The following is a 26,285-nucleotide window of genomic DNA, read 5'->3' as shown; positions in this document are numbered from 1 at the left end:
AGAGGTCACCATCCATTTTGGAAAGCGGGGCTCTGGCCGGCAGGGACAGAACAGACTATGGCAGGCTGCACTGAACAGCAGTTTCTCATTGCTGTGTGGTATAATATTTAAATAAAAATAACTTGGGTGTGAAACATAAGCTCTGTGTGCTTCAATAGCAGCCAAAGAGGGTTGAATTTCAAAAACACAAAGGGGAGTCAAGTAACCATCACCCATTGATTTTCAGTGGGAATGGGGTGCCTAACTCCTATTTGTGCCTGTGAAATTCTTTGCTGGAATATGATTGATCTGTTTTGGAAAGGACATATTTCCATTGTGAGTGGTGAGGCTAATCTTGGATGAGATCCTTTTGAAAATCAGCATAGCTCCACTGAAGTATTTATAATTTGGTTTTAAAATGTTTCGTACTTTGAATCTACCCACACAGGAATCACCACTAATGCAGTAATTAAGACCTGTTTAAAAACCTATTAATACCTATATTAGGCAGAGTTAAACATCTTTAAAAATATATTAATGGTCAATTAAAAAATGTATTTAAAAGAGTGGAGCTGTCACTTTGACACCTTTTAATAGAAATCTAAGATAAAGTAAAACAAATTATAATTGCTCTCATGATAATACTTCTGAATAACATTCAGGATGCTTGATTTCAGAGAAGATGGTGTAATAATGTGAATAGGATGAGTTCTGCTTTTATTCATATATGGTTGTTGTTTACTGTATCTACTGCAGTTGTGTTTAAAATAATAAGTTAACATAATTTGTAATTCCTTAGAATATGATTTCAAAAGCCTTTTCTTGTTGTGATGCTTTTGTATATAAAGGAAAAGAAGTTCCGAAGATTAGTTTGGGTAATCTAAGCCACATGAAGCTGTCTTTCACATTCTGAAATAATTAATTTTAACCAATATTTTAATGCACTGATTTATAAATAACTATCCTTGGGCAAACATATTAGGCAGTTTTATGCAGCAACATTATTTTTAAATGTGTAATTAGTGGATCTTATTTTCTTTTGCTTTGTACACAAAATTTTTTGTGCAATAAACATTTTGAAAACTTTCAGTTCTGAACTGAAAATGGTTTTACTGGTTAACTGCAAAATAATCACATTTTGCTGAAAGGCTTTTTTTAAATCCACTTGCTTAACAAGAAAAGTGCAGTGCTGGGATCAGTTGGACCTGCAGGAAGACTTAAGAACCTCTTGAGGAACCTCTAAACTGATTATTGTCAAAAAACTACATAAATGCTCATTACGAATGCATAGTGCACTTATTAAAAAACATAACCAGATTAGGTCTCATTTAGAACTTCTTAAGTTCGAAGCCAGTGCATTGTGGTACAGAACTGAAGCTTAAGCGTATTGATTCTTTCCACACACTAATAATGTCTTTCTTTAGCAAATTAATTCTTAAGGGTGGGGGAAATCTACAGAAGAATTGATCAGAGCTTTATTGTAACAAGAGCTTCCAGTCATAAAGTACTGGCACAACAATCAGGACTCAATGTGTCATTTCTTTGTAATCAGCTGCTTTTCATACACCCACTGTTTAAAACTGAATTGATTGTACTGTGCATCACTTGGATATTAAAGCCACAGCATTCATGTCACTCGGCTTTACATATTGAAAGCTAGATTAATATTTCTCATATTTAAGAAATATTTATTTTATGTTACTATAGCTAATGGTTTGCACAGTGTGAATAGAAGGTTATTTTAGAGGGCAAGGATTGTGTTCCAGAACCTAAAAAGTATCATAATCCTGAAGTTATGGTAGATTCACATTTTGTTCTTTTAGTAGTAACATAAAGTACATTAAATGTCTGTTCCTTTGATCTAGCCACCAAATGACCTTTTCAGTGCTCATCCTTTTTTCTCGTTTTGATTTGTTCAAGGGAAATTACAAGCAACTGCTATTTGGTTTCCAAAAGGGATACACATAAAGCTGACCTTTTGATACTGTTATTTTTTGGGATGTGTATGTACACTGTGCTTTAAGTATGTCTTAGCTGCTGTTTGCTGGACTATGTGAGTAGTTTAAATAACCCTTCATTTCATTCAGGGTAAAGCTAGGACTAGAAGTACAACTCCCCTCATATTATCCCATGACAGACTTTTGTACGTGCCCCAGATAATACATTTTCTGCAGGCAATTTTAAAAGAAAGTACCATAGACTAGAAGAGGGCCTGAGATTTTAAGTCCTTCTATTCTATTCTGTATAGATTCTTATTCTGATATTACAGTGATAAGCATGATATGCCACTTATATGGCCCCCATTACTACAGCACCTCACAATTTAATGTATTGTTCTCATCAGATTCCTGTGAGATAGGGTAGTACTATGACTCCCATTTTATAGACTGGGAACTCAGACACCCTGAGTCTTTCTGTATGTCGACACTGCAATTGGACACCTGCAGCTGGCCCATGCAAGCTGACTCGGGTTCACGGAGCTTGGGCTAAATTGCTGGCTAATCGCAGTGTAGACATTCAGGCTCAGGATGCAGCCTGAGTTCTGGGACCCTCCCACCATGCAGGGTCCAAAAGTCTGGACTACAGCCTGAGCCTGAATGTTTACGCTTCATTTGAAAAGCCCCTTAGCCTGAGCCCTGTGATCCTGAGTCATCTGGCACCAGCCAACCACAGGTTTTTAACTGCAGTGTAGACATACCTTAAAGTATTTGCTCATGGCCACACAAGAAATCTGTTGTAGAGCAGGGGCCAGTCCCAGCCTACCTGCTTAACCACTAGACTATCCTGCCTCCAAATATGGCTTTTTAAGCCACCCCAGTGTGGCTTTTAAAAAATCAGCATGTTTCACCGCAAAACAAAAGGGTAAAGATTTATTCCACCTTAAAAAGAGTAGCATATTTCAATCATTTAATGTGTATCTTCTGTTTTCTCAGTGAAATCAGTTGCTTTGGAAGTTCATCGAGTCCAGTATGCTATTCTATGCACATATGAGAAGCTGCTCAGCTCCCCTGCCACCTAAGTAGCTAATTTAATTTAAAGAGGATTGTAACACCCATAATTACATCACCAGAGCCTATAGAAAAGACAATCTTTGTTCTGTGCAAATTAAAAGTAATTAAACAAATGGTCAATGCTACACTGAAGTACTGCTATGTGTGATTCACTTAGTCTGGGAATAAGAATTTAACAATTTTTAAAGAGAATTAAACTATGCTCCTAAATAAAATGCATTTAATCTTTGCGATAGGTCAGGTCAACTGTGTAGCCATGTAGCCCATATATTGTTTGAATGTAACAATCTGAGAACGAATGTACCGAGAATGACCAGACCACCTGGCTTACCAAAATTATAATTTTCTAGGGCTGTGCATGTGTCTTTATAAGCCCTCTTGCAATATAATCAGCTGGTTGGTCAGATGAATCCTTTCCTACTGTGCTTTCTCGTAGCGGCTTGATGTCCCTACCCATGGGAGGATCCATCTCCTTATGAAACTCGGGTGCAGCAGACTCTGATGGAACTTTGTGCACCCCTACAAACACCACATAAAACTATGTATACAGGATGCTGACATGCAGTGGAGTCGAGGATGTAGCAACCCAGTGGCATGTAATTCAGTCAGAAGGGGGTAGGTGACATGTAAGGTCCCAGCACAGAAATGGCGGGGGTCTCACTGCCCTAAATTAGGAAGGAGAGGAGGCCAGGTTGTAACTGCAGAGGATTAGAAGATTGGTTATGAGTGAGCATAAATGACAGAAGGTGTAGAAGTAAGATATGGGCATTATTCCCCACTTGTAAGAACTACCCCCAACACCAAGTCCCCTCCAGCTGCCATACCTTCCCTCACCTTCTAGAACAAGTTGCTGATGACGTCCTGCATCCTAACTGCTCAGGGTAAAACTCTCCTATAGCCAGATGCTCCAGATATCCACCTACCTGGCCTCCCATGATGAATCCCCCTACCTGATTCGCCTCATCTGAGCCATTTCTCTCTCTCACACACATACACACACACACACAGACAAGAGAATTATCTTTACATTTGAGCCCCACACTCATCTGCTATAACCTTCTTGCACACTCGAGAAAAGACACACCCATCCCAATTAACCTGCCAAAAGCCTCACAGACCACCCATCAGCATAAAGTTCCTCAAATCCATTGCCCTAGCTACCAAACCCTCCTATTCCCCTGAGAACAGGTACCTTCTCCAAGATGCAGAACAGTTCTATAATATGCAGCATGTGTTGTCTATTTGTCTGTCAGCTAGATTCTTATACAGAACCTGTCGACATAGTATTTGAGTGTATGCAGTTAGTCTACATGTTTCCAAAACTTCCTTGAACCCCAAGACAAGCCCTCCACCCTAAAAACCCACTCTCAGTTGTCAGAAGCTTCCTGCACATAATTTCCAACTCTGATTGTAGTATTAAGAGTGATGTCGGAGTTTACAGTTTCAAAATCTTGTGACCCTTGAAGAATGTCAGTTAATGTGCAACCAAGACAATTTACACCTGTCTCAGTCCAGAAAATGTGTTGTACCTTATTAAAGTCTTCTGAATAGTTTTCCATAACATTTGTACTGAAAAATAGTGGAAAGAAAAGTGCTGGTCAGAAAATAGAATTGCTGTTCCATGTGAACTTCCAACATTTAAAACCAATATTTTGAATATGAACAAAAAGTGAAAATTTTGAAATTTCCTACAAAATGAAAATTCATAAAAATTTCAATTTGGGACTATCAAAATGTTTTGATACTATAGAAAGATTATAATACCAGCTAATATGAAATATATTACAATTAAAATTTTTTATATAGTACAAAATTCAAAATGAATCAAAATGAGAAACATTTTTACCAAGACGTTTCAGCATTATCAAAGCAAAACATTTTAGCATATTGAAACAAAGAGAGAAAATCTAAAATGAATCATTTTCACTTTTTCCTATTAAATTTTGTTGCACAGGAACCTATTGCAACATATAGATTTCAAAAAATTGTATGTTCTGATGGAAAGTTGTTCTGTCAGTTTTTTTTTTGATCAGCTCTAAAAATAAACTTTGTACTTTGCTAAATATCTTGTCATTTACAGTTGTTATAGGTTGAGAAACAGACACTATATCAAAGATATTTGGGAAATCTTTATACCAAACCTCAAGCTGTAGGAAAATAAACGTGGGCTATAGTAACAGAGTATCTATCCACCAAAGGGATGGGAGATGTAATTTGTATTTTATTGAATCACGCCTTGATTGTGCTAGAAATGGTTGTTTTTGGAAACTCTTCTGAAATTACATAGTGTTTGAAGTAATAAGAACTTTGTGACCTGTTTTTTACACTATATAAACATCTTAATGTTCTTCATTAGTGAGAATGTTTAATTATACAGTTACCAAGAAACACTATGATTGTAGAATATGAGTTAATTACCATTCATTGTAGTCACTGTGTAGTTTCCCCAAATAATACAAATAAGTAATTAACTCATCTTGCCGCTGGATTTGGGACTTACTGAGATTTACAGTGATTGTAAAAGTTCAAATCGACTGTGTTGGTAGTTAGACAAACTGCTCAATGCAAATAGCAATCCACAGTTATTTTGTCAATGAAACAATTAATCTTTAATTCTTTGATTGTTTAAAGTGAGAGTTTAAAAGCATGCTGGTTTCTGAATATGATTTTTAACTAGTGAAAAAGAACATTTTAAAATCTCCTAGCACTCCATAGGAGTATGATACAACAGATTTTTATTTCTTGAAGTAAATGTCCATGATTACGGAAGAAGGTTAGAGTTTATTTTATTAATTGGAAAATCCTGCTCTGTCTCCTTGGGGCATAGGGGGCCCTCCGGAAGCAAAACCAGTGCAGTTCCACTTCCCAGTGTGTTTTCCACCTGAGCAAGGGCATCTGTATTGAACCATATCTCTTCCCCATGGTGAGAGGTGTGTTTTTCATCTCTCTTGGCTGCTGGGAGAGAAGTAAAAAAGTGTTTCTCCACTTTTCTCCCTCCCATTGTTTGGAGGAAATTCTTGGAGGGCTTCCTGCATTTCTTGTCGGTCAATTTCTTTCAGAGAAGTTGCTCTCAGATCTGTGGACTGTATGAGAGCTACATGTGACTCTAGAGCCACACCTGAGCATCAGTGTGTTAGCATCTTCTCACCTTGCTCTGCTCTTTCCCCAGACCTGGCTATCATTCTCAGTACAATAATCTCATTGTCTGTCATTGGGATTTTCCTTTATAAAGGATCTAGGTACATGACAGGAGTTAGTGATCTTTACTATGCACAACATGATTTTAAACCATGAAAGATCTCCCTTCCTACAACCACTGACTCTCTGCTCTTTCTCCTTCTGCACCTTACTGGAAGCTTTAAACACTGAGTTGGAAGTTTTTTTTTAATTAGAGCATTTGTAACCCACATACTTTATACTGCAGCATTAGGCTTTGTTTGTCCAGGGGAGGGGAAGGGAAGGAGACATCAGACATGGATCTTAGTGAGGTATTCTGTCTCTGCATGTATGCAGAGTGCAGGGTAACTCAGTCAGAAAGACCCAGGAACATCCAGAACAGGGTATGATAGTTACTAGACATGCTCAGTAGCTATTTTAAGGCTGTATAGGAAGTTTTCATTGTGAGCAAATCATCCGGCAGGTCATACCTGTAGTTACCTTCTGAAAGCTGTGCCAATCAAAGAGTGGGGGTGAGGGGAAGGTTATAAACAGAGGAGTTAAAAACAACCTTGTGGACTCAGCAGCTGGACCAAGAAGTGTGGGTGCAGTGAGGGCTGGGTACCGGTGAACGGTATTCCAGCTTTATTTACTAAGGAAGCCATCCATTAGGTAATATTTAGTCGACTGCAGTTTGTTTTATAGCCCTAGTAGAAGAGCTGGAGGAAAGCATTTGTCACCCCAAGAGACTACAGAGCCTGTGGAATTTGCATGCATGTACCTGCTCTAAACTGGGATTCTGTCTCTGATAAAAAGAGAGAATGAGGCAGCACTTAGTGGGGTGAGGATTTGTGAATTCTTTTCTGATTTAGCTGGACTTATGGGGAGAAGATGTGAGAGCCCTATGGAGATCCAGGAAATTGATATTTTACGTGCTGATCCCAGTCCTTGTACCATTTTGGATACAAGCTGCAGAATTCTGTTTCACCAGCAACTGAGAGGACCAGTCAGCTCTTAACCCAAGGACTGGAATATTGCTAGCTGTGGAGACCCTCCTTCATCACAGACTCATAGAAGATTAGGGTTGGAAGAGACTGCAGGAGGTCAACTAGTCCAACCCCCTGCTCAAAGCAGGACCAATCCCAACTAAACCATCCCAGCCAGGGCTTTGTCAAGCCAGGCCTTAAAAACCTCTAAGGATGGAGATTCCACCACCAGCCTAGGCAACCCATTCCAGTGCTTCACCACCCTGCTAGTGAAATAGTGTTTCCTAATATCCAACCTAGATCCCCCGTACTGCAACTTGAGACCATTGCTACTTGTTCTGTCATCTGCCACCACTGAAACAGCCTAGCTTCATCCTCTTTGGAACACCGCTCCCCCTTCAGGTAGTTGAAGGCTGCTATCAAATCCCCCCTTACTCTTCTTTTCTGCAGAGTAAATAAGCCCAGTTCCCTTAGTCTCTCCTCGTAAGTCTTGTGCCTCAGCTCCCTGATCATTTTCGTTGCCCTCCGTTGGACTCTTTCCAATTTGTCCACATCCTTTTTGTAGTTGGGGGCCTAAACCTAGTCACAGTACTCCAGATGTGGCCTCACCAGTGCTGAATAATCACTTTCCTCGATCTGCTGGCAGTGTTCCTACTAATGCAGCCCAATATGCTGTTAGCCTTCTTGGCAACAAGGGCACACTGTTGACTCATATCCAGCTTCTTGTCCACTGTAATCCCCAGGTCCTTTTCTGCAGAAATGCCGCTTAGTGAGTTGGTCCCCAGCCTTTAGCAGTGCATGGAATTCTTCTGTGCAGGACTCTTCACTTGTCCTTGTTGAACCTCAGATTTTTTTTGGCCCAATCCTCCAATATGTCTAGATCACTCTGGACCCTATCCCTACCCTCCAACATATCTACCTCTCCCCTTAGCTTAGTGTCATCTGCGGACTTGCTGAGGGTGCAATCCATCCCATCATCCAGATCATTAATGAAGATGTTGAACAAAACCAGCCCCAGGACCGATCCCTGGGGCACTCTGCTAACTAGACATCAAGCCATTGATCACTACCCATTGAGCACAATGATCTAGACAGCTTTCTAGCCACCTTATAGTCCATGCATCCAATCCATACTTCTTTAGAATCCGTACTTTTCCCAAGAATACTGTGGGAGACAGTATCAAAAGCTTTGCTAAAGTGAAACTATATCATGTCCATCACTTTCCCTATATCTACAGGGCCACTTATCTCATCATAGAAGGCAATCAGATTCTCTCTCAGTCCCCCTACCCCTCCGCTTCCCCCCAGCCCCCAGAGACACTGCCGGTTCTCAAGCTCTGAAGAGTCCATACTACATGCCATGGTCACACTGTCAAGACTGAAATATCATCTTTGACAGAAGATCACAGGGGAATGTGTTTTGATGTGTGCGCTAAAGTATAAAAAAATGTTATGCTGAAACCGTATATTTGAATGTTTGTAACGGAAACAAAAGAGGGAAGTCTACGTGAGTAACAGTGGTAGATTTACTGTCTAGTAACTTTGGTTTAAAAGTTACTCAGAGTATTCCAAATAACATTTACAGTGTTTAACACTATTTACAATGTATTGAGTGTGTATTAAATGTTTGTGGTACTAAGAAAGCATACGGTATCCTTCCTTTGAAATTTACTGGGCACTATTTACATCCATTTGTCAGCGTTTAATACATGATAGCCTCAAGCATTTAACTCTGTGTAATGCTGTTTTTAGAAGTCCTGAAAAAATTAAACTCTGGCCTGTGGTTCAGCAAAGAGTTAGGCCTTGTCTACACGACAGGGGAAATTCGATCTAAGCTACGCAATTTGAGTTACGTGAAAAGCATAACTCAAATCGACGTAGCTTAGACCTACTTACCGTGGTGCGCACACTACGTGATGTAGATGGGAGATGCTCTCCTGTCGACTCCCCCTACTCGATCTGGAGGAGTAGAGGAGTCGACAGGGTGTATGTGTCCCTCAAATGCTGGTAAGTCTGACAGCTGAGTGCACACATCCCTTCAAAGAAAAATGTGTAATGGGGGAAGCAGGGGATGCTCATGTAATATTCTGTGTAAATCAGTTATACTCCCCTTTTCTGGCACCTCAGCTCAAGGGCTTGTCTTCCTTACTGCTCGATTTGCACAGTTTTTGTACTGATATAACTATTTTGGTTAGGTGTATGATATTTACCAAAATGTTAATACTGATACAACCCCTAGTCAACCCCTTTGACAATTATACTGGTCTAAAGTGTAGGCCTGGCTTGACATGAATAATCGGACATAAGGTGAGGCCCCATTTCTTGGGAGTCAGAATTAAGGAGGTAATAGATCAGCGGGCTGAAAACAGAATGTCTGTGCTATTTGAGATAGGTAAATGGGTCCGTAAGCTAAGAGACAGAATGTCTGTAATAGCTAAGATAAGAAGGAATACACAGGGAACTATCTACAATGGACAAGATAACAATTGATAAGTCAGAAACATAAAGACAAGGTAAAGGGTTAGTAATGCTGTTACCTAAGGTTTTTAGAAACCAAAGTAGTCATAACTTAACTGTTGGGGTTTTTTTTAGGCAGTGAAAGGAATAAATTAATGGGGACACTGCTTTTTTGTTTGATAAATTATGGGTTCAAGCAAGAGTGCTTTTACCTAAAACAACTTTTTATTAGGTCTTAAGCACACACACACACGTATGTTGTCACAGTAAATTCAGAATATTCCAAAACATTTATATTTACCTAAAGTCTGAGATGGTTTCAAGGAATCAGCAGCAGCCTTCCGGAGGCCCTCCTTCCATCCAGCTGCTGGGGATGTTTTGGTGCCAGATCCTTGCCCAAAGAAAAGCTTCCTCCGGCTGTTCCAAAGCACACTTTTTAACTAAACTTTTTATAAATTTTTTTTTAAACAAAGTACATAACTTACAGTCGCCCCTAATAGGCTAACAGTTTCCCTAGCAACAGCCAATAACAATTTTTTTTTATTAGCAAAGCAGCTTCAGCAAAAAAAAGCTTACAAATACAAACAACCAGAATTAAGGTCAGTTTTTTACATTTCCCCCTCTTTTCATGAATCTGACCTTTCACTTTGTTTTTTTATTCAGTAAAACTGCAGCTTGCAGCTGTTTTTGTTTTGTCTGCCTAAGCAAGGCCAAATGATTTCTATAGGTGTCCTCGCTTCCAGTTTACGGGGGCTAAGAGCACAAGATGGCTGCGAGTTATGTCAAATCCAGTTTTCTCACAACAGTGTGAGGACTGAGCATGCTGTACAGGGATTGGTTAAGCCCAATTAATCGTAAATGCTATGTGATGTGTATATAAAGGAAGAGGGTTTCTTTGTAATTTTGGATGTGTGGTATGCCCTATACCCATCTTGTCCTGATGAACTTGAGTGTAGTTTGACTGTATGGCAATAAAGAAACCTCAGTGATGAATTCGAAGTTGGGCTGAGTTCTTGGGAACTGAGTGGATAAGGCCTCAGAAGCTACCCAACCATAAAGTTGCCTTCTAGCAATGTGGCTTTTTCTTTTAATATGGGAATAAATTATAAATATATAAACACTGGGCACAACTACATCCACCCTAGGGGATTGTAACATTTTGACTATACCAGTATAGTTAAAATGGTACAATATTTGTGTTTAGACAAGACCTTAGTTGAAACTCTTATGAACATCAAAGTCAACAAATGTTTTGTTTCCATGAGAATTAATTTATGACTTTAGGATTTGGCCATCTCTTTAGAAGGAGGATTAAAATATCACGCACAAAAATCCACCAATCTGCGAATTAGAATACAGTTTTTTGTGACTTCAAAACAGTCATTTGAAGGACTAATGTATATTAACAAACCATCATGTTAATTAAGAGGCAGATTTTGACATATAAATGAAGGCTTGTATCCTTGAATGGCCTCACTCATATCCAAACAGGCAACCACAGCTAATATGAACTGTTAACCAATGGGCTGAATCCTAGCTGAGGTCATGTCACAAGATTCTGGGACTTCCAGGATCAGTGATAAAAACACAGCACAGGATGGATTAAGAGGAAGCAGATAAAGAGGCAGAATTGGTTTCTGTTGCTTAATAAGAATTTTATGCTGTACTCTGATCATGGGTTTGATGCTTTTTTGGTTGACATGATCAGATAAATCTAGAAAATTATATTTAATATTTGAGTTTGTTATTTGAGCTCATATTTGAAGACTAAAAGATGAATTCTGTGTTGTTTCTTAGTAAATTCTGTTAGTTATTTTGAGTCAGTAGGAATATAGCTGTTTGTTATAATGTTTTCAAATAAACTTAAAATAATGTGTGTAGCAATTTTGGTTGGCTGAGCTTTATTTCATAAGACATCTTGAACAACCTGATGGAACAGCTTTTTTGAGTCAAACAAATGACACTGGATGACTCTTGCACTAAAATGCGTTCTTGTGGTATGACACTAATTTACCATGTTATGATAAATGTATAACTTTGTTCCTTATCTTTCATTTGTCCCAAGGAATTACTGGAAAAGGAAATGGTAGTCAACTTAAATATCCATGCCAGGATTTTAAAAAAAATGACTCATGTTTCAGGGTGCTTCCGTTTTTGCTTGGTCACCTTGAGACGTATCAAAGAAGCTGATTGTCAAAGGATGGTTGCTCAGCAGTTCATGAAAATCAGGCCCCTTGCGATATCTCAAAAGTTGAGGCACTTTCTAAAGTTTTTGGTCCTCTTCTATATTGCATGTAGATTGTGACAAAGTTCCTCCTCTGCCTTGGTGGGTCCTGCGCTTATTGGTGGATTTGCTCGCCTCACAGGTTCACGGCAGTTCTCAGTTTGGCCACTTTCATGGCTCAAATCTGCCGTTCACTCAGTTAGCCTCATCACTGGCCAGCATGGGGAAAGGAAAGAAGAACAATCCCCGCAGTCTCTGCTGATCCACCTAGTGGATCGGGGAATAGGCCACCAGAGACCTTCCCCTCTGGTGGAACCCACAGTCCAGTTCAACTCCTCCGGTATCAAGTAGGGAGTTGGGGGGGATGAAGGGATGGGAGGAACCCAGGCCTGCCCTCTACTCCAGGTTCCAGCCCAGGGCCCTGTGGATTGCAGCTGTCTACAGTGGCTCCTGTAACATCTGCGTGACAGCTACAACTCCCTGGGCTACTTCCCCATGGCCTCCTCCCAACACCTTCTTTATGCTCACCACAGGACCTTCCTCCTGATGTCTGATAATGCTTGTACTTCTCAGTCTTCCAGTAGTACGCCTTCTCAATCTCAGCTTCTTGCGCCTCTTGCTCCCAGCTCCTTGCATGCATGCCACAAACTGAAGTGAGCTCCTTTTTAAACCCAGGTGCCCTGATTAGCCTGCCTTAATTGATTCTAGCAGCTTCTTGATTGGCTGCAGGTGTTCTAATCAGCCTGTCTGCCTTAATTGTTTCCAGAAAGTTCCTGATTGTTCTGGAACCTTCCCTGTTGGGAAACGGAACGTCTTTTGCTTGCTCCTCAGCTATCTGCTTTCTGTTCTTTCCTAAAGCCCCCTGGCCCGGATTTTTCTTACTTTTTGCACCTGCCTTAGTCCCCCCTCGACCGGGCCAGACGCTTTTTTGTTTTTTCTTGATTTTTTGTTTTTTTTTCCGTCTACGTCCTTCGCCAGCACCTGCCCCCCCCCACGCCTGCTTTCGGGTGCAGCTACTTGCCTCAGCTGAGCCCCCGGAGGAGGGGGGGGAAGATTGCCGATTTGCTGTCTGGAGGGGAGAGTGGAAACCCCCAGACCCAGCCGTTTTGCCAGCAGCTCGGACTTTACAACATTCTTAACATGCCGGAAGCCTTGGAACACAGTCGGAGAAGAAGATTTCAGCAGACAGAAGAAATAATTCAGGAGAGCTATAAATCATCATGAAGGGGCCGTAAGACTGAGTAATTTTCTGAATTATACTCTCGTGGGGGGGAGTTTGACTGTGATTACTTGCGTTCGTGGCGGCACAGGGGGTGTGGCGTGGAGACCCCCACCCTCGATCCATCGGTGCCCCTACCCCCCCATCGTTATTACAACTGTCACGGCCCCCCCGCCGTCTGTCCCTGCTGGCAACCTGCCATCTCCCTTCGGATCCAGCTGTTCGCTTTGAACTTTGTCTTCCGGACCGGACATAATAGCCGACCAACCGAGACTCTTTGGACAAACATGTGTGGGTCTGCACCCCCCCCCCGGATTGCTTATCCCACAACTTACCCCTATTACCGGACCCCGTTTTTGTTCCCCCCCCCCCTCCCCAGTCTAATCCCCTCGGCATTAACCCCCCTCCCCGCCCGCAGCCTAGCGGAAGGAGGGGCTACTCTGCTTCTCCCCTCCCCCTCCTCCTTCCGGTGTCTCCCTGTCTCTCCCTGCTCACAATGGCAGGGAACGAGAGGGGCGAGACTGCTTCAACAAAATTAGTTGTCCCTCCCCCACCACCACCCCTGCCCGACCCCCAAGGACCCCCCCACCACTATTGTCAAGATACTTGCCACCCCCCCTGCTGGGGCACCGGTAGCAGGAGGCACCAGGGTGATTGCTGCTGCTGCTGCACCCACCGCCCACCCAGATTCTAGGAAACCCCCCCTGGTTCGCCGGAAGGGCCAGGGCGGGTGGAAAGGAAAGGGCCCCGCTAAAACCACTGAGCCCTCCATGGCAGGGGCTGCCCCCACCGCTGTGGCCTCGTCATCAACCGTGGCGCCCCTCCCTGCGTTTCCGTCCACCAGCTCTGCGATTGTCCCTCCCCCGGCCCCCAGGACGTATGCCCGGGCGGCAGCGGGCTCCCCCCTGCCTGCTGCCTCGTCATCTCGCCCCCCCCCGCCTCCGCCACCATCACCAGCGGCCGAGGCCCTTTCCCCGCCTTGACCAGGAAGCACAGCGTCCGTTGCCTCCTGGTGCCCGCCTCGCCCCACGTGGAGACATACGTGCAGGCGTTGGCGAAGGTGGTAGGACCCACGGCTATTGTGGCGGCCTCCAAGATGTATGGGAAGGTCGTTTTCTTCTTAGCCTCGGAGGCTGCCACCCAGGAGGCGGTAGAGAGGGGCCTGACGGTGGAGGGGGTGTTTGTCCCCCTAGAACCGTTAGAAGACCTGGGCGTTCGCCTCGTCCTTACCTCCGTTCCTCCCTTCTTACCCAATGCTGCCCTGTTACCCGCTCTTTCCACCCTGGGGAAACTTGTCTCTGTCATCAGCCCTCTCCCGTTGGGCTGCAAGGACCCCACCCTCCGTCACGTCCTTTCGTTCCGCCGGCAAGTGCAGCTTCTACCGCCGGCGGCGGCGCATGATGGAGAGGCGCTTGAGGGGTCCTTCCTAGTCCCTTACCAAGGAGCCCACTATCGGGTCTTTTATTCCACTGGAGAGGCCCGGTGCTACCTCTGCCGCTCAGTGGGGCATGTCCGCAGAGACTGCCCTTTGGCCCAGGGGGGAGGGGCACCCGAGACCCGGCAGGACATTGGCTCCGTTGTTGCCGACGCCCCTGGCCGCCCGGCGCCTGAAACCAACCCTCCTCCTACTCGACCCGCCGCTGCTCCCATCCGGGCCCAAGAAACACCTTCCCTACAACGCCCAGGCGAGCAAGGGAGTCCCACCCTTGCTATTACCAATCCGGCAGAGGCTATGGAGGAGGGTGTGGCCAAGATATTACCGGGTATAGGAGAGGGCCCGCCCCAAGGAGAACCCCCCGCCCCTCATGCTGCCTCACCATTACCCCCCCCAAACTCCTGAACCATTGCCTCCGCCCCCCCGACATGACCCCTGCTAACCAACCCCCAGACGACGCTATGGAGGGCTGGACCCTAGTCCAGGGGAAGCGAGGCAAGTGGAAGGCTCAAGCTCTGCTGCACCCATCCGATGCAGAAGCCCCCCGGAAGACCAGGAAGGGAGGCACTGATATTGAGCCTTCCGCTAGGGCCACAAGTGAGATCCATCCGCTGGTGTCGGGAGGGGAAGACAGACTGACATTGGAGGGCAGAATCCCTCTTCCACGAGAGACCCTCCCCTCCAAGACCCCTGAGGAAGTTCCTTCTGCCCGGATACCACCCGAACCCCCTGCGAACCCCGAGGCGACCGTTGAGGCAGGTCCTAGAGGAGAGGCCCCTGGGGTAGCAGGAGTTGGCCTCTCCTCTGTGTATGCGGAGATTGAGGCCCTAGATTTGAACCCGGTCACCCAGGGAGAGGATGATCTACTGCCAGCTGGCCTCGATCTGGGCAACCTCACCCCAGCCCCCCTTTCCCCATGCTCCCTCCCCCTAATTGCCTTCCTGGGTGAGCGCCCCGCAGAAGGTGGTCCACCACCTGATGCCATGGCCGCCAAGACCACCACGGAGCCAGTGCCTAGCGTCACTGGGAGCCCCCTCCCTTACCCCTTAACCCTCGACTTTGCTCAGGAGGCACCTTCTTTTAGCTGCTTGCCTCCTGAAGCCCAGAGTCTTACCTCTGCCCCCACCTCTGTCCCTGCCCAATTCACCTCCTCCTGCAATGCTATTGCCGCCCCGGGGTTATTTCTTTCCCGCCTTCCGCAGATTCCCCCCGGGGAGCTGTCTTTGCACTTTCTAGTTGTGACCCATTAGGAGTTGCAATTTTTCCCCCGCCATCCCCTTCCACCCCAAGGCGTGAAATGGATTTAATAACCCCAGCCTGTCAGACGCCCCATCGGTGGTCCGCACCCTGCCTACCCGCCTTAGCGGACCACGAGGCTGCATTAAGAGCCCCACCAGGGAACACCCCGGAAATCATAACCCCACCCTCCCATGAGCTGCAGCATGCACTACGGAAGTTCCTAGAACACACCCGTGGCGCCCGCAATAGGGTACAGCTAGCTCTTCAGCTATGAGGGGACTTTGATCAAATTTTTCTGGCCACAAGGGCCCTTATAAAGGAGGGCAGGGGGCAAGGAAAGCGCGGTGCTGTGGCCTACGAGCGGGCCCACGGCTTCCAAAAAGATTTACTCATCCACGGGATGGGTCACGGGTTGCTGTGCAACCCGCCGGGGGCCACGAACACCCCCACCAATAAGAACCCCCCAGCCCTCCGCATGACACCTCTCATTATTGCAACCTTGAACACCAGGGGCTGTAGGATGGCTCTCTGCAGGTCCCAGGTGCTCTCTTACCTTTGGGAAAGGGGGTATTCTGTAGCTTTCCTGCAGGAGACCCATATGGACCCGACCGTCGAGGCCAGGTGGCGGCTGGAGTGGGGAGACGGGGTATACTTTAGCCACTTCACGACTTGGCAAGCTGGAGTGGCGACCCTGTTCTCCCCCACCCTACGGCCCGAGGTGCTAGGGGTCACTGAGGCCGTGCCGGGCCACCTGCTGCACCTTCGAGGCCGTATGGAGGGGCTCGTGGTCAAACTTGTTAACATTTATGCCCCGCAAACGAGCCCAAAGCAGCCACAATTCTATCAGCAGGTGTCCGACTTCCTCGGCACCCTAGATTTGCACGAGTGCCTGGTCATGGGAGGGGACTTTAACACCACCCTCAAGGAACGGGACCGCTCAGGAGCCAAGCCGAGCCCAGCTGCCGCGAACATTCTTCGAGGAATAGTCGAACATCATTCCCTAGTGGACGTCTGGCGTGACCATCACCCAGATGACACTTCCACGTTCACCTTTGTCTGGGTGGAGGCCCATCGGTCACACCACTCTCCGTTGGACTGTATTTACTTATCCCGTTTCCATGTTTCACAGGCCCACTCCTCCACCATTCAGCTGGCCCCATTCTCTGACCATCATTTAGCCACCATTACGGTCTCCTTCCGTGCAGAGAAACTGGGGCCGGCCTATTGGCACTTTAACAACAGCCTGTTGGAGGACGAGAGCTTCGTGACGTCCTTCCGGGAGTTTTGGCTGGCCTGGCGAGAGCAGTGGCGTGCCTTTCCCTCGGTGCGGCAATGGTGGGATCTAGGGAAGGTACGCGCCAAGCTCTTCTGCTGTGACTACACTCGGGGCACCAGCCGACGGAGAAATGCGGCTATAGAGCAGTTGGAACTGGAGGTCTTAGAGATGGAGAGGCGCCTGGCCACCAACCCTGAGGACCCGTCCCTCTGCGGAGCGTGCTGGGAGAAGCGGGACGAGCTCCGGGCCCTCGAGGACCACCGGGCCCGAGGTGCCTTCGTTTGGTCCCACATCCACCTCCTTCGGGAGATGGACCGCAGCTCCCGCTTCTTCTATGCCCTGGAGAAAACAAGGGGGGCCAAAAAACACGTCACCTGCCTTCTTGCGGAAGACAGCACACCCCTCACGGATCCAGAGGAGATGTGTTGGAGGGCCCGTGACTTCTACACAAGCCTTTTCTCCCCAGATCCGACCGATCCTGGCGCTTGCGGGGTGCTCTGGGAGGAACTCCCCACAGTCAGCGTGGGCGACCGAGACCAGCTAGAGCTGCTTCTCACCCTGGCCAAGTTCTCGGAAGCCCTCCGTCGCATGCCCACCAATAAATCTCCAGGCATGGACGGGCTGACTGTGGAGTTTTACCGCGCGTTCTGGGACATCCTCGGCCCAGACCTAGTCACTGTCTGGGCTGAGTCCTTGCAGAGCGGGGTCCTCCCTCTGTCGTGCAGGCGAGCGGGTCTCGCCTTGTTGCCGAAGAAGGGGGACCTCCGCGATTTACGAAACTGGCGTCCCGTCTCACTCCTTAGCACGGATTACAAAATCGTAGCGAAAGCAATCTCGCTGTGGCTAGGGTCCGTGATGGCGGACGTGATCCACCCAGACCAGACCTATACTGTCCCGGGTTGCAGCATTTTTGACAACCTATTTCTAGTCCGAGACCTTTTGGAACTCGGGCGGAGAGATGGTCTGTCGTTCGCCCTCCTGTCTCTTGATCAGGAGAAGGCGTTCGATAGAGTAGACCATGGGTACCTCCTGAGCACTCTGCAGGCATTTGGATTTGGACCTCAGTTTGTGAGTTTTCTCCGAGTGCTGTACACCTCCATGGAGTGTTTGGTTAGGCTCAACTGGACCCTGACCGAACCGGTCAGCTTCGGGCGAGGAGTGCGGCAGGGGTGCCCCCTCTCGGGCCAGCTGTACGCTCTGGCGATCGAGCCTTTCCTCTGTCTCCTCCGCAGGAGGTTGACAGGGTTGGTGCTGCGGGAGCCGGAGCTGCGGCTGGTCCTGTCGGCGTACGCCGATAACGTACTCCTTGTGGTCCAAGACCCGGGCAACTTGGCGCGAGTGAAGGCATGCCAGGCCATCTATTCGGCAGCCTCCTCTGCCCGAGTCAACTGGGTCAAGAGCTCTGGCTTGGCGGTGGGGGACTGGCGGCAGGTAAGCTCCCTCCCACCCGCGCTTCAGACCATCTGGTGGAGTGTGGGTCCACTGCTCTATCTCGGCGTTTACCTTTCCGCCACGCACCCTTCCCCACCGGAGAACTGGCAAAATTTAGAGGGCGGGGTGATAGAGCGGATCCGGAAATGGACGAGGCTACTCCGATGTCTCTCCCTCTGAGGGAGAGCACTGGTGCTTAACCAACTAGTCCTGTCCACGCTCTGGTACCGGCTCAATACCCTGACCCCGGCCCCGGGTTTCCTGACCCACCTCCGGAGATTGATTCTAGAGTTCTTTTGGTCAGCAATGCACTTGGCCCCTGTTGGAGTTCTTCATTTACCCCTGAAGGACGGAGGGCAGGGCCTGAAGTGTCTGTACACTCAGGTCCGCATTTTCCGCCTCCAGGCCCTGCAGAGGCTCCTTTATCGTGCAGGTAGTTCGACGTAGAGCATATTGGCGCACGCCTTCCTGCGCCGCTTCCAAGGGCTCCGATACGACCGGCAGCTCTTTTATCTTTGTCCGAGAGGTTTTCCTCGAAACCTCTCCGGGCTGCCAGTCTTCTACCAGGACTCTCCTCCGGACCTGGAAACTGTTTCTAATGACCAGGTCCGTGGCGGCCACCGTGGGAGCAGATCTCCTCACGGAGCCCCTGCTACACAATCCCCAACTCCGTGTGCAGGTGGTGGAGTCCCACTCGGTGTGCCAGAGGTTGGTCCTGGCGGAAGTCACAAGGGTCGGAGACCTCCTGGATTACGACCGGAGAGATTGGCTGGATCCCCTGACGCTCGCTCGGCGCATGGGGCTCTCCAGCCTTCGTACCCCCCGGCGCGTACTTCAGGAGGCGAAGGCCGCCTTGACCCCCGCTGCTCGGGCTTATGTTAACCGAGTCTTGCGCAAGGGCGCACCCCGCCCATCCTCTACCCCAGGCCCGCCGGACCTTTCCATTGGGCCCCTACCCTGCCGATCCCAACAAACCCCTCACCCTTTCACTGCAAGCCAGCTGCATGAACTGCAGCCGGTCAGTTTTCAAATCGCACCACGGAATTATTTATATACACACTCATGCTTCACGCCCACACTCTGGTGTCCCACCCCAATACAAAGTGGCGGGACCTCCTGCCACCCTTGGAGGGTGAGCAACGTTGGTGGGCCAGCCTGTATTCCACCTTGGTCTCGAGGCCCGTCAGGGACATCAGTTGGCGGCTCCTTCACGGAGCTGTGAGCACGGGCGTGTTTCTGACACGGTTTACCCCCATCCCGGATACTTGCCCTTTTTGTAGTGTAAGGGAAACCCTGGCGCACATATATCTAGAGTGTGCCAGATTGCAGCCCCTTTTCCGGCTCCTCACAAATATTCTATTGCACTTTTGGCTTCACTTCTCCCCTCACCTTTTTATCTATACACTCCCCATCCATGGCCCCACAAAATCGCGAGACCTCCTGGTTAACCTCCTCCTAGCCTTGGCTAAAACAGCCATTTATAAAACCAGAGAGGGGAGGTGGGCCCATGAAGCGTCCTGCGATTGTAGGGCCTTTTTACGATCCTCAGTACATTCACGTATCCAGGCAGAGTTCCTCTGGGCGGCGTCCACCGACTCCCTTGATGCCTTCGAGGAGTGGTGGACGCTGTCCGGGGTTCTCTGCTTGGTGACCCTGTCTGGTTCCGTCCGTCTGACCCTTTGATTGAGGGGAAGAGTGAGAGACGCCAGCCCCAGCCATTGCCGCTGTGGATACCATCATTACTGTCATCTAGGAGGGGTCCTATAATACATGGGTGTCTACGCCCCCCACCCCTAAACCACCCACCCCGCAGCCATGCCCATCTTGCCGGGCACTCTCAGGAGTGGGAGGATCGGTGACACTGGGCGCGGCACTAGGTAACTCGAGGGGGTGGAAGACCACGAGTGTCGAGGAAGCCCCCCCGCTCTAGGCCACCAGGTAACTCAGGAGGGTGGAAGACCACGAGTGTCGAGGAAGCCCCCCCGCTTTGGGCCCAGGCTAGCCTGAACACTTCTCCCTCCTGAAAGCTGCTGTGTTATACCTTCTGTTTGCGTTGTTTTGTTGCATAGTTTGTTCTGTTTTTATTGGTAATTCTTTGTAAGTGTTACAAATTAAACTTCTTTTCTGTTTGAAAAAGAAAAAACAAAAAACCTTCCCTATTACCTTACCCAGGGAAAAGGGACCTACTTAACCTGGGGCTAATATGTCTGCTTCCTGTCACTCTTCTGTAGCCATCTGGCCCGACCCTGTCACAGTATGTTAAAAAATGTTACATAACTTCCCTAGTCCATCACTGTTATGATATTGTTGGGGGGAGAACATATTCCACACAGCCTGAGGTGAATAAAGAGTCCAATACTGACTTGTACTAACCACATAGCCAGAATGAGGTTGGCACTTTCTTCCCTCCCTCTCCTCCTTCATATCCTTCCTGAAGGCTCACGTCTCTTAGTGTCCTTTTAGTTTCATCTTCTCGCCACCCTGCCGCCCTTTTGACTGACTTACTGTGAAGTGACAATATATTAATATATTTTTAAAAAGCTGTGTGTACAACAAATCATATCCCATGATCTTTTAGCATTGAAATCCTCTTGCTTCCCATATCCTTCTGCGCTTTGGCATTCTTATCTGTACTCTAGTAAATGCACACTTTACGCTCTTTGGGGCAGGGACCTATTGTTTGTAACATGCCAGTCACACCCATGGGGGCATAGTAGAAATGACAAATAATAATAATAAGTTTGCTGACTTAGATAATAATAATAGTAATGTTGCTGCTTAGATATCAGCATATGTTATTTTGTATCTGAGAAGCTTTGTTTCATTTTGTACTTCAAAAAATAATTGTTCATTTAGTAATAATCTGATCCTGAATAAATAATGTATGATGTATATATTAACATTTTATTGTAACTTTGCCTAAATAAAAAGGTTTTTTAAAAATAATTCTTTTTGGTTATAAAATTAGTAATTGAATCCATATATCATCTCTGGACACAAACTCTTAGAGTAAAGTTAGTTATGATTGTCCTCAGAATTTTCTTTCCCATACCAGGGAGGTTTGAGCTGAAAAAGCAACCTGATTAGGTGATTTCTGGCTGCACTGATAAGTCAGGCAGTAAAAGGAGTGATATTTGAAGGATTTAAAAATTTGTCGTTGACTTCCCACAATCAATCAGCCTTTAAACATTTGAGAAGAGAGTTCTGGTTTGGTTTGGTTTTGTGTGTGTGTGTGTGGTTTTTTTTTAATGGGGTCAGGTGTGATATCAAGGTATATGTTACAATTATACTTTTGTATGTGTTTTTATAAAGACATTAACTTTCTTCAGATTAAATTATGGGCCCGCTCCTCGTTCCAGTGACATCACTTGTAAAACTGCAATGGCTGTAGGCCCTGTGTAGTGGTGTTTTATGAGAAAACAGAGAAAGGAGATAGAGATGGTGAACTTAGCACCCAGTAATTTAATAGTTTTACTAAGTAAAATTCTATGGTCTCTGTTATGCTGGAGACCAGATTAAAAGATCATATTCATCCTTTCTGGCTGTAAAATCTTTGAATACACAATATTGATTAATAGTAATTATTGACTGAGAGCTTTCTGAGTTCTTTTTAAATGAATTATTTGTCTGTTTTTAATAATCTAGATATTCAAAATATGCTTTTGTTCAGTCTGAATATACAGTATGTAGTTTTGCCCACAGACCTATCAGTTATTCAAAGGACATGACAAATGAGGGGCCCAATTCTGCAAATGCTTCCTACAAGGTGCCGTGCACATAGACATGATCAGAACTTAGGATTATACTGGTTATCAGCCAGGTGACAGTCGCATTATTTTCATTTTAATGTCAACAATGGTATTTTATATTTATGAGAAAAAATTAAAATACAAATAGAGAACAAAAATGCATGAGAAATGTTATGAATGTACTTTGCAGCATTATAATAGGCATTAAATCAAGAGCATTAAATAATAAGCTGCCTTCAGGTATTTGATTGTATACCCTTTATTATCTCAAAGGGAATTTTATGAACAGTATGTCACAGTGCTGACAGCATTTACATTCAAAGGCCAATATCTAATATTTTAAGCTATGCAAGGAAATAGTAGACAAAAAAACCCAAGAAAATGGAACCTAGATCTTTTCTCATTAAGCATTTTTGCAAGCATTTTGCTTTTTCTAGATGCTGTCACATCGTCTTCATTTGAAGGAGAACCCAGCTTTAATTGCACAACTTTAAATATTTAATAGAGCTTTTATTAGTCACACAGAACCAGATAAGTAAAAGTTGTAATATCTTGTTCTGGTCATCATTTTTATTCATCATGGTTTAATGAGTATTATAATTACAGGTTGAGGAAGAAATATAAATTAGCTTTGTGGTATTGGTTGAGACTTATGTGCTCACTGGCATATGCACAAGGAACTATATGAGCATAACTGAGTTTTTCAGCATGTTGGCACAAGCTCCCCAATACCAACACTGTATTCTTCATGTTTAAATAATTGGAGAAGAGCTGCTATATATAATTGTAAGCACTGACACTAATAACTCTGTCTGGCTTCAGTACAAAAGCATGGGGAATTTGAAGGCTGAATGGACTTATTCTTGGCAGGTGTTCATTCTCTGATTTATCAATGAAGTCAGACTTCCAATAACTATCTTTTCCTCCCATTTGACATATTTGCTCCCAACTTAGAGAAACACCTATGTTATTTTGAGTGGCCAGGAACACGGGCATTTATTTGGAGTACATTTCAGTTGACCTGAGGGGGGAAAGGCTGTTTGTAGACAACAAATGCTCTCTCGTTTTAGCCCTCAAATAAATGTTCTGTGGTGATAATGTAATAATTTCTATCTTTAACATTATAGATATGGCTACATGCATGCTACCTATATTGTTACATTGTAATTGGATGTAAAGTAAAACAGATGAATACTTTTACATTATTTTTTAAAATGCTTTGTTAAAACATCATTTTTCCCCCATTAGCAACTTATGCGGGAGCGACAGCAGATGGCCAGCCGCCCCTTTGCTTCTGTCGATGTAGCACTGGAAGTAGGAGCTGAGCAAACAGACTTTCTACGAGGGTCATTAAAGGTAGGAACAGTGGTGCTGACAAGGGACCATTGTGATTTGCATATTTATATTGCTAGTCTCATCTGCATCTGCTTCTGAAACCAAGGGGAGTCTGATTACCTGGAGCTGACAAGTCTCAGCTACATATGTTATGCCATTTTCAAGGAGCATAGTTTTAATAGTATGACATGTGTTGTAACAAAAGCCACTGGAGAAACTATTAGCCTAGGCTAGAGTGACAGTCAGTTCATCTGGCAGCCCTTTCTTGACGGATGAGTGCCGAAGGAATTTAAGATACAGGTATAAATGAGGAAACAAACCTTAAGTTTAGTCCTTAGAGTACACAGCGCTCTCTAGTTAACAGTTCACATCTATCTTAATTAACAGAGATTACTGTAAAAAACAAAAAAACCCAAAACGCTGTGAGTTGAATTTCAATATTGTTTTATTTGTGAGGTTTAAAGGACACAATATATAGAACGTTTTCATGTGGTCAATAGCTATATTATTACATCCTTTTATTGTAAATGCAATACACTGAAAGAGAAATCATAATATGCAAGGCAATGCAGTATTGGAATAGTGCAATAATGCATGAAATGGATTCTGGAAATTTCACCTGAAAATAGAGAGAGAATAACGTGAGGATAATAATGAATATATAATCAAGGGTGCCTTTTTGGTAGATTATATTTCCTGTATTTCTTTATGTTTATTTACAATATTATGTTCACGGTTATTACTTTATCTTATTTATGGTGAAACTTGGGAGTGAGGTGGGATAACTGAAATTTTTCCAGAATTATTGGCAGTTCCTCTTAAATTTAAAGCTTCTCTTGCTTTTCTAAATAGCCTCCTTCAATGGAAGATTAAAAACAGTCTGTCAGACCTCTAAGGTTCTTGGAGGAGTGGATAATGTGAAAAAATCATCTATTGAGCACTTATCAAATTGAGGTGCTCTCTCCTACTACTAGATAGGAGGCAATAGTAATTGTTCTTGCTAACATAATTTGGGTACTTTGAATATGTAATACATAAAAATTCACTATGCTTGCCAAGAAGCTTTGCTATTTTGTGACCAAACATTGTAGCACTCAGTGCCCCACCTTCAGCAGCCTTACACTTTTCCCTTGTCTTGAAACGGAAGAAGCTTCCAGTTACTGAGACTTAAGACTCAGATCCCTGTGCTGTAGTTTCAAGTTAATTGACATTTTGAAGTTTGTGTAATTCTGTTTGAGAACCTTTTAGCTCTGTTCTTTTTTAGGGTGAGTAAAGAATGGGTGGAAGGTGGGGATTCCTAACTTTGACTGTTTTCATACTGCTGATTTAATTAAAACTTTAGAAGTAAACATTTAACATTAATGGCTATGTTTTCTTCTATGACATCTTTTATTTAGCAACTAATGGAGGTGGAAGCTGAAATACTTCAGTTATGTTTTTACAGGTTTTTTTTCTCTCCTACTCTAAGCATGTTCTGGTAATTGTTTTCGTACTCACTGTGAGTTTTATTTTGTCTGATATATATACACAAACACACACACACACTCACAGAATGGAGACTATTCAAAGTTTTCCTAGCATTACAGTACACTGTAGTCTGTACTAAAACAATGTGGTACTGAAGATTAAATGAAAATGATGCAATTTATTGATTGGCCCATGCATCTACTGTGTAAGAAAGAGGGATATTAAAATTACATTATAGGTCTATCTTGAACTTACAAAGCAAGGTAATAAAAGTTACAGCTGCCACTCTGTTCTTGATTCTCAGCTTTCTATTAAGTTATAAGGGGATTTAGATAAGTGTATGGATAGCTGCACTGCAATACTTAAATACAAAAGGACACAATAAAAATAGATCAGCAGCCACAGTTCCGTTTTTGTTGGATTAAGTTAAATTCCCAACATTATTTTAATATTACTATGCTATTAATGCACATTGTGTTCCTTTAATTATATACCTCCATTAGTTGCTAAATAAAAAATGTCATAGAAGAAAATATAGCAATTAATGTTAGATGTTTTCTTCTAAAGTTTTAATTAATTATATAAAATAAAAATGAAAAAAATATACAGTAACTTCCCCCCCAAAAAATGTTGTAATGGCACTTACATTGACATACTAAGAGCTCCAATTATAATGTCGATAACTGTGAGATGTTTTCATTGCAACCCCTGCCCCAACCTTCCATTGACATTGTGTCTGATTCATGGGTGCTTTGGACCAGATATAAAGTCAATGACACAGTGTCTATTCTTTTATTGACACTGTAATAACTCTAGCGCTTCCAATGACATTGTATTGATCCGTTGGTCCTTTGGGCACAATATAATGTCGGTGCAACCATTACATACAGTACTGCAGGTCTCCCACTCAAATTGCACAGTAAGAATACGGCTCATTAGTATTGTCTAGCTTACATGATGTTGTGAATTTACATGAGTACTGTGCATTAATATTGATGATTGAGTACAGTGTCAATACATCTGCATGTATACACAGTACTTCCAGTGTGATATAGTGACATTTCATTGGATCCTATCTTTTTGTGCAAATTGCATTTAAAAATATGCCAAGCAGCTGCTCCATTGTAAGGTTTTATTTTGCAAGATTGTCATTTTTATCTAGAATTTGCAAAAATATGTCTTATAATTTGAGACTTTTGGTACTGTTTGGCCAGTCTCCGTATTTAAAATAAATAACTGGTTCAAATAGCAAAAATAGAATTCCATGGACTTTGATCATCCTTGTGCCTTTTTTACAACCACCTGCATTTGCAATAGCTGA

At 44.7% G+C, this 26,285-nt stretch overlaps 1 protein-coding gene across 5 annotated transcripts in view; it reads left to right on the top strand.

The window, feature by feature from the left end:
* ATRNL1 (attractin like 1) overlaps positions 1-26,285 on the top strand; it is a 1,086,620-nt gene that overhangs the window by 856,168 nt on the left and 204,167 nt on the right. For all 5 annotated transcript variants that reach the window (XM_073354269.2, XM_073354267.2, XM_073354264.2 and 2 more), the window contains one exon: positions 23,411-23,518. In XM_073354269.2, coding sequence (XP_073210370.2) covers positions 23,411-23,518 — 108 coding nt within the window. The remainder of the gene's footprint in view (positions 1-23,410; positions 23,519-26,285) is intronic.

Source organism: Lepidochelys kempii, chromosome 7 (assembly GCF_965140285.1).
Source record: "Lepidochelys kempii isolate rLepKem1 chromosome 7, rLepKem1.hap1, whole genome shotgun sequence".
NCBI classification, from domain to species: Eukaryota; Metazoa; Chordata; order Testudines; family Cheloniidae; genus Lepidochelys; species Lepidochelys kempii.
The sequence above is the reverse complement of the archived record's forward strand: the minus strand, read 5'-3'. Positions and strand labels throughout refer to the sequence as shown.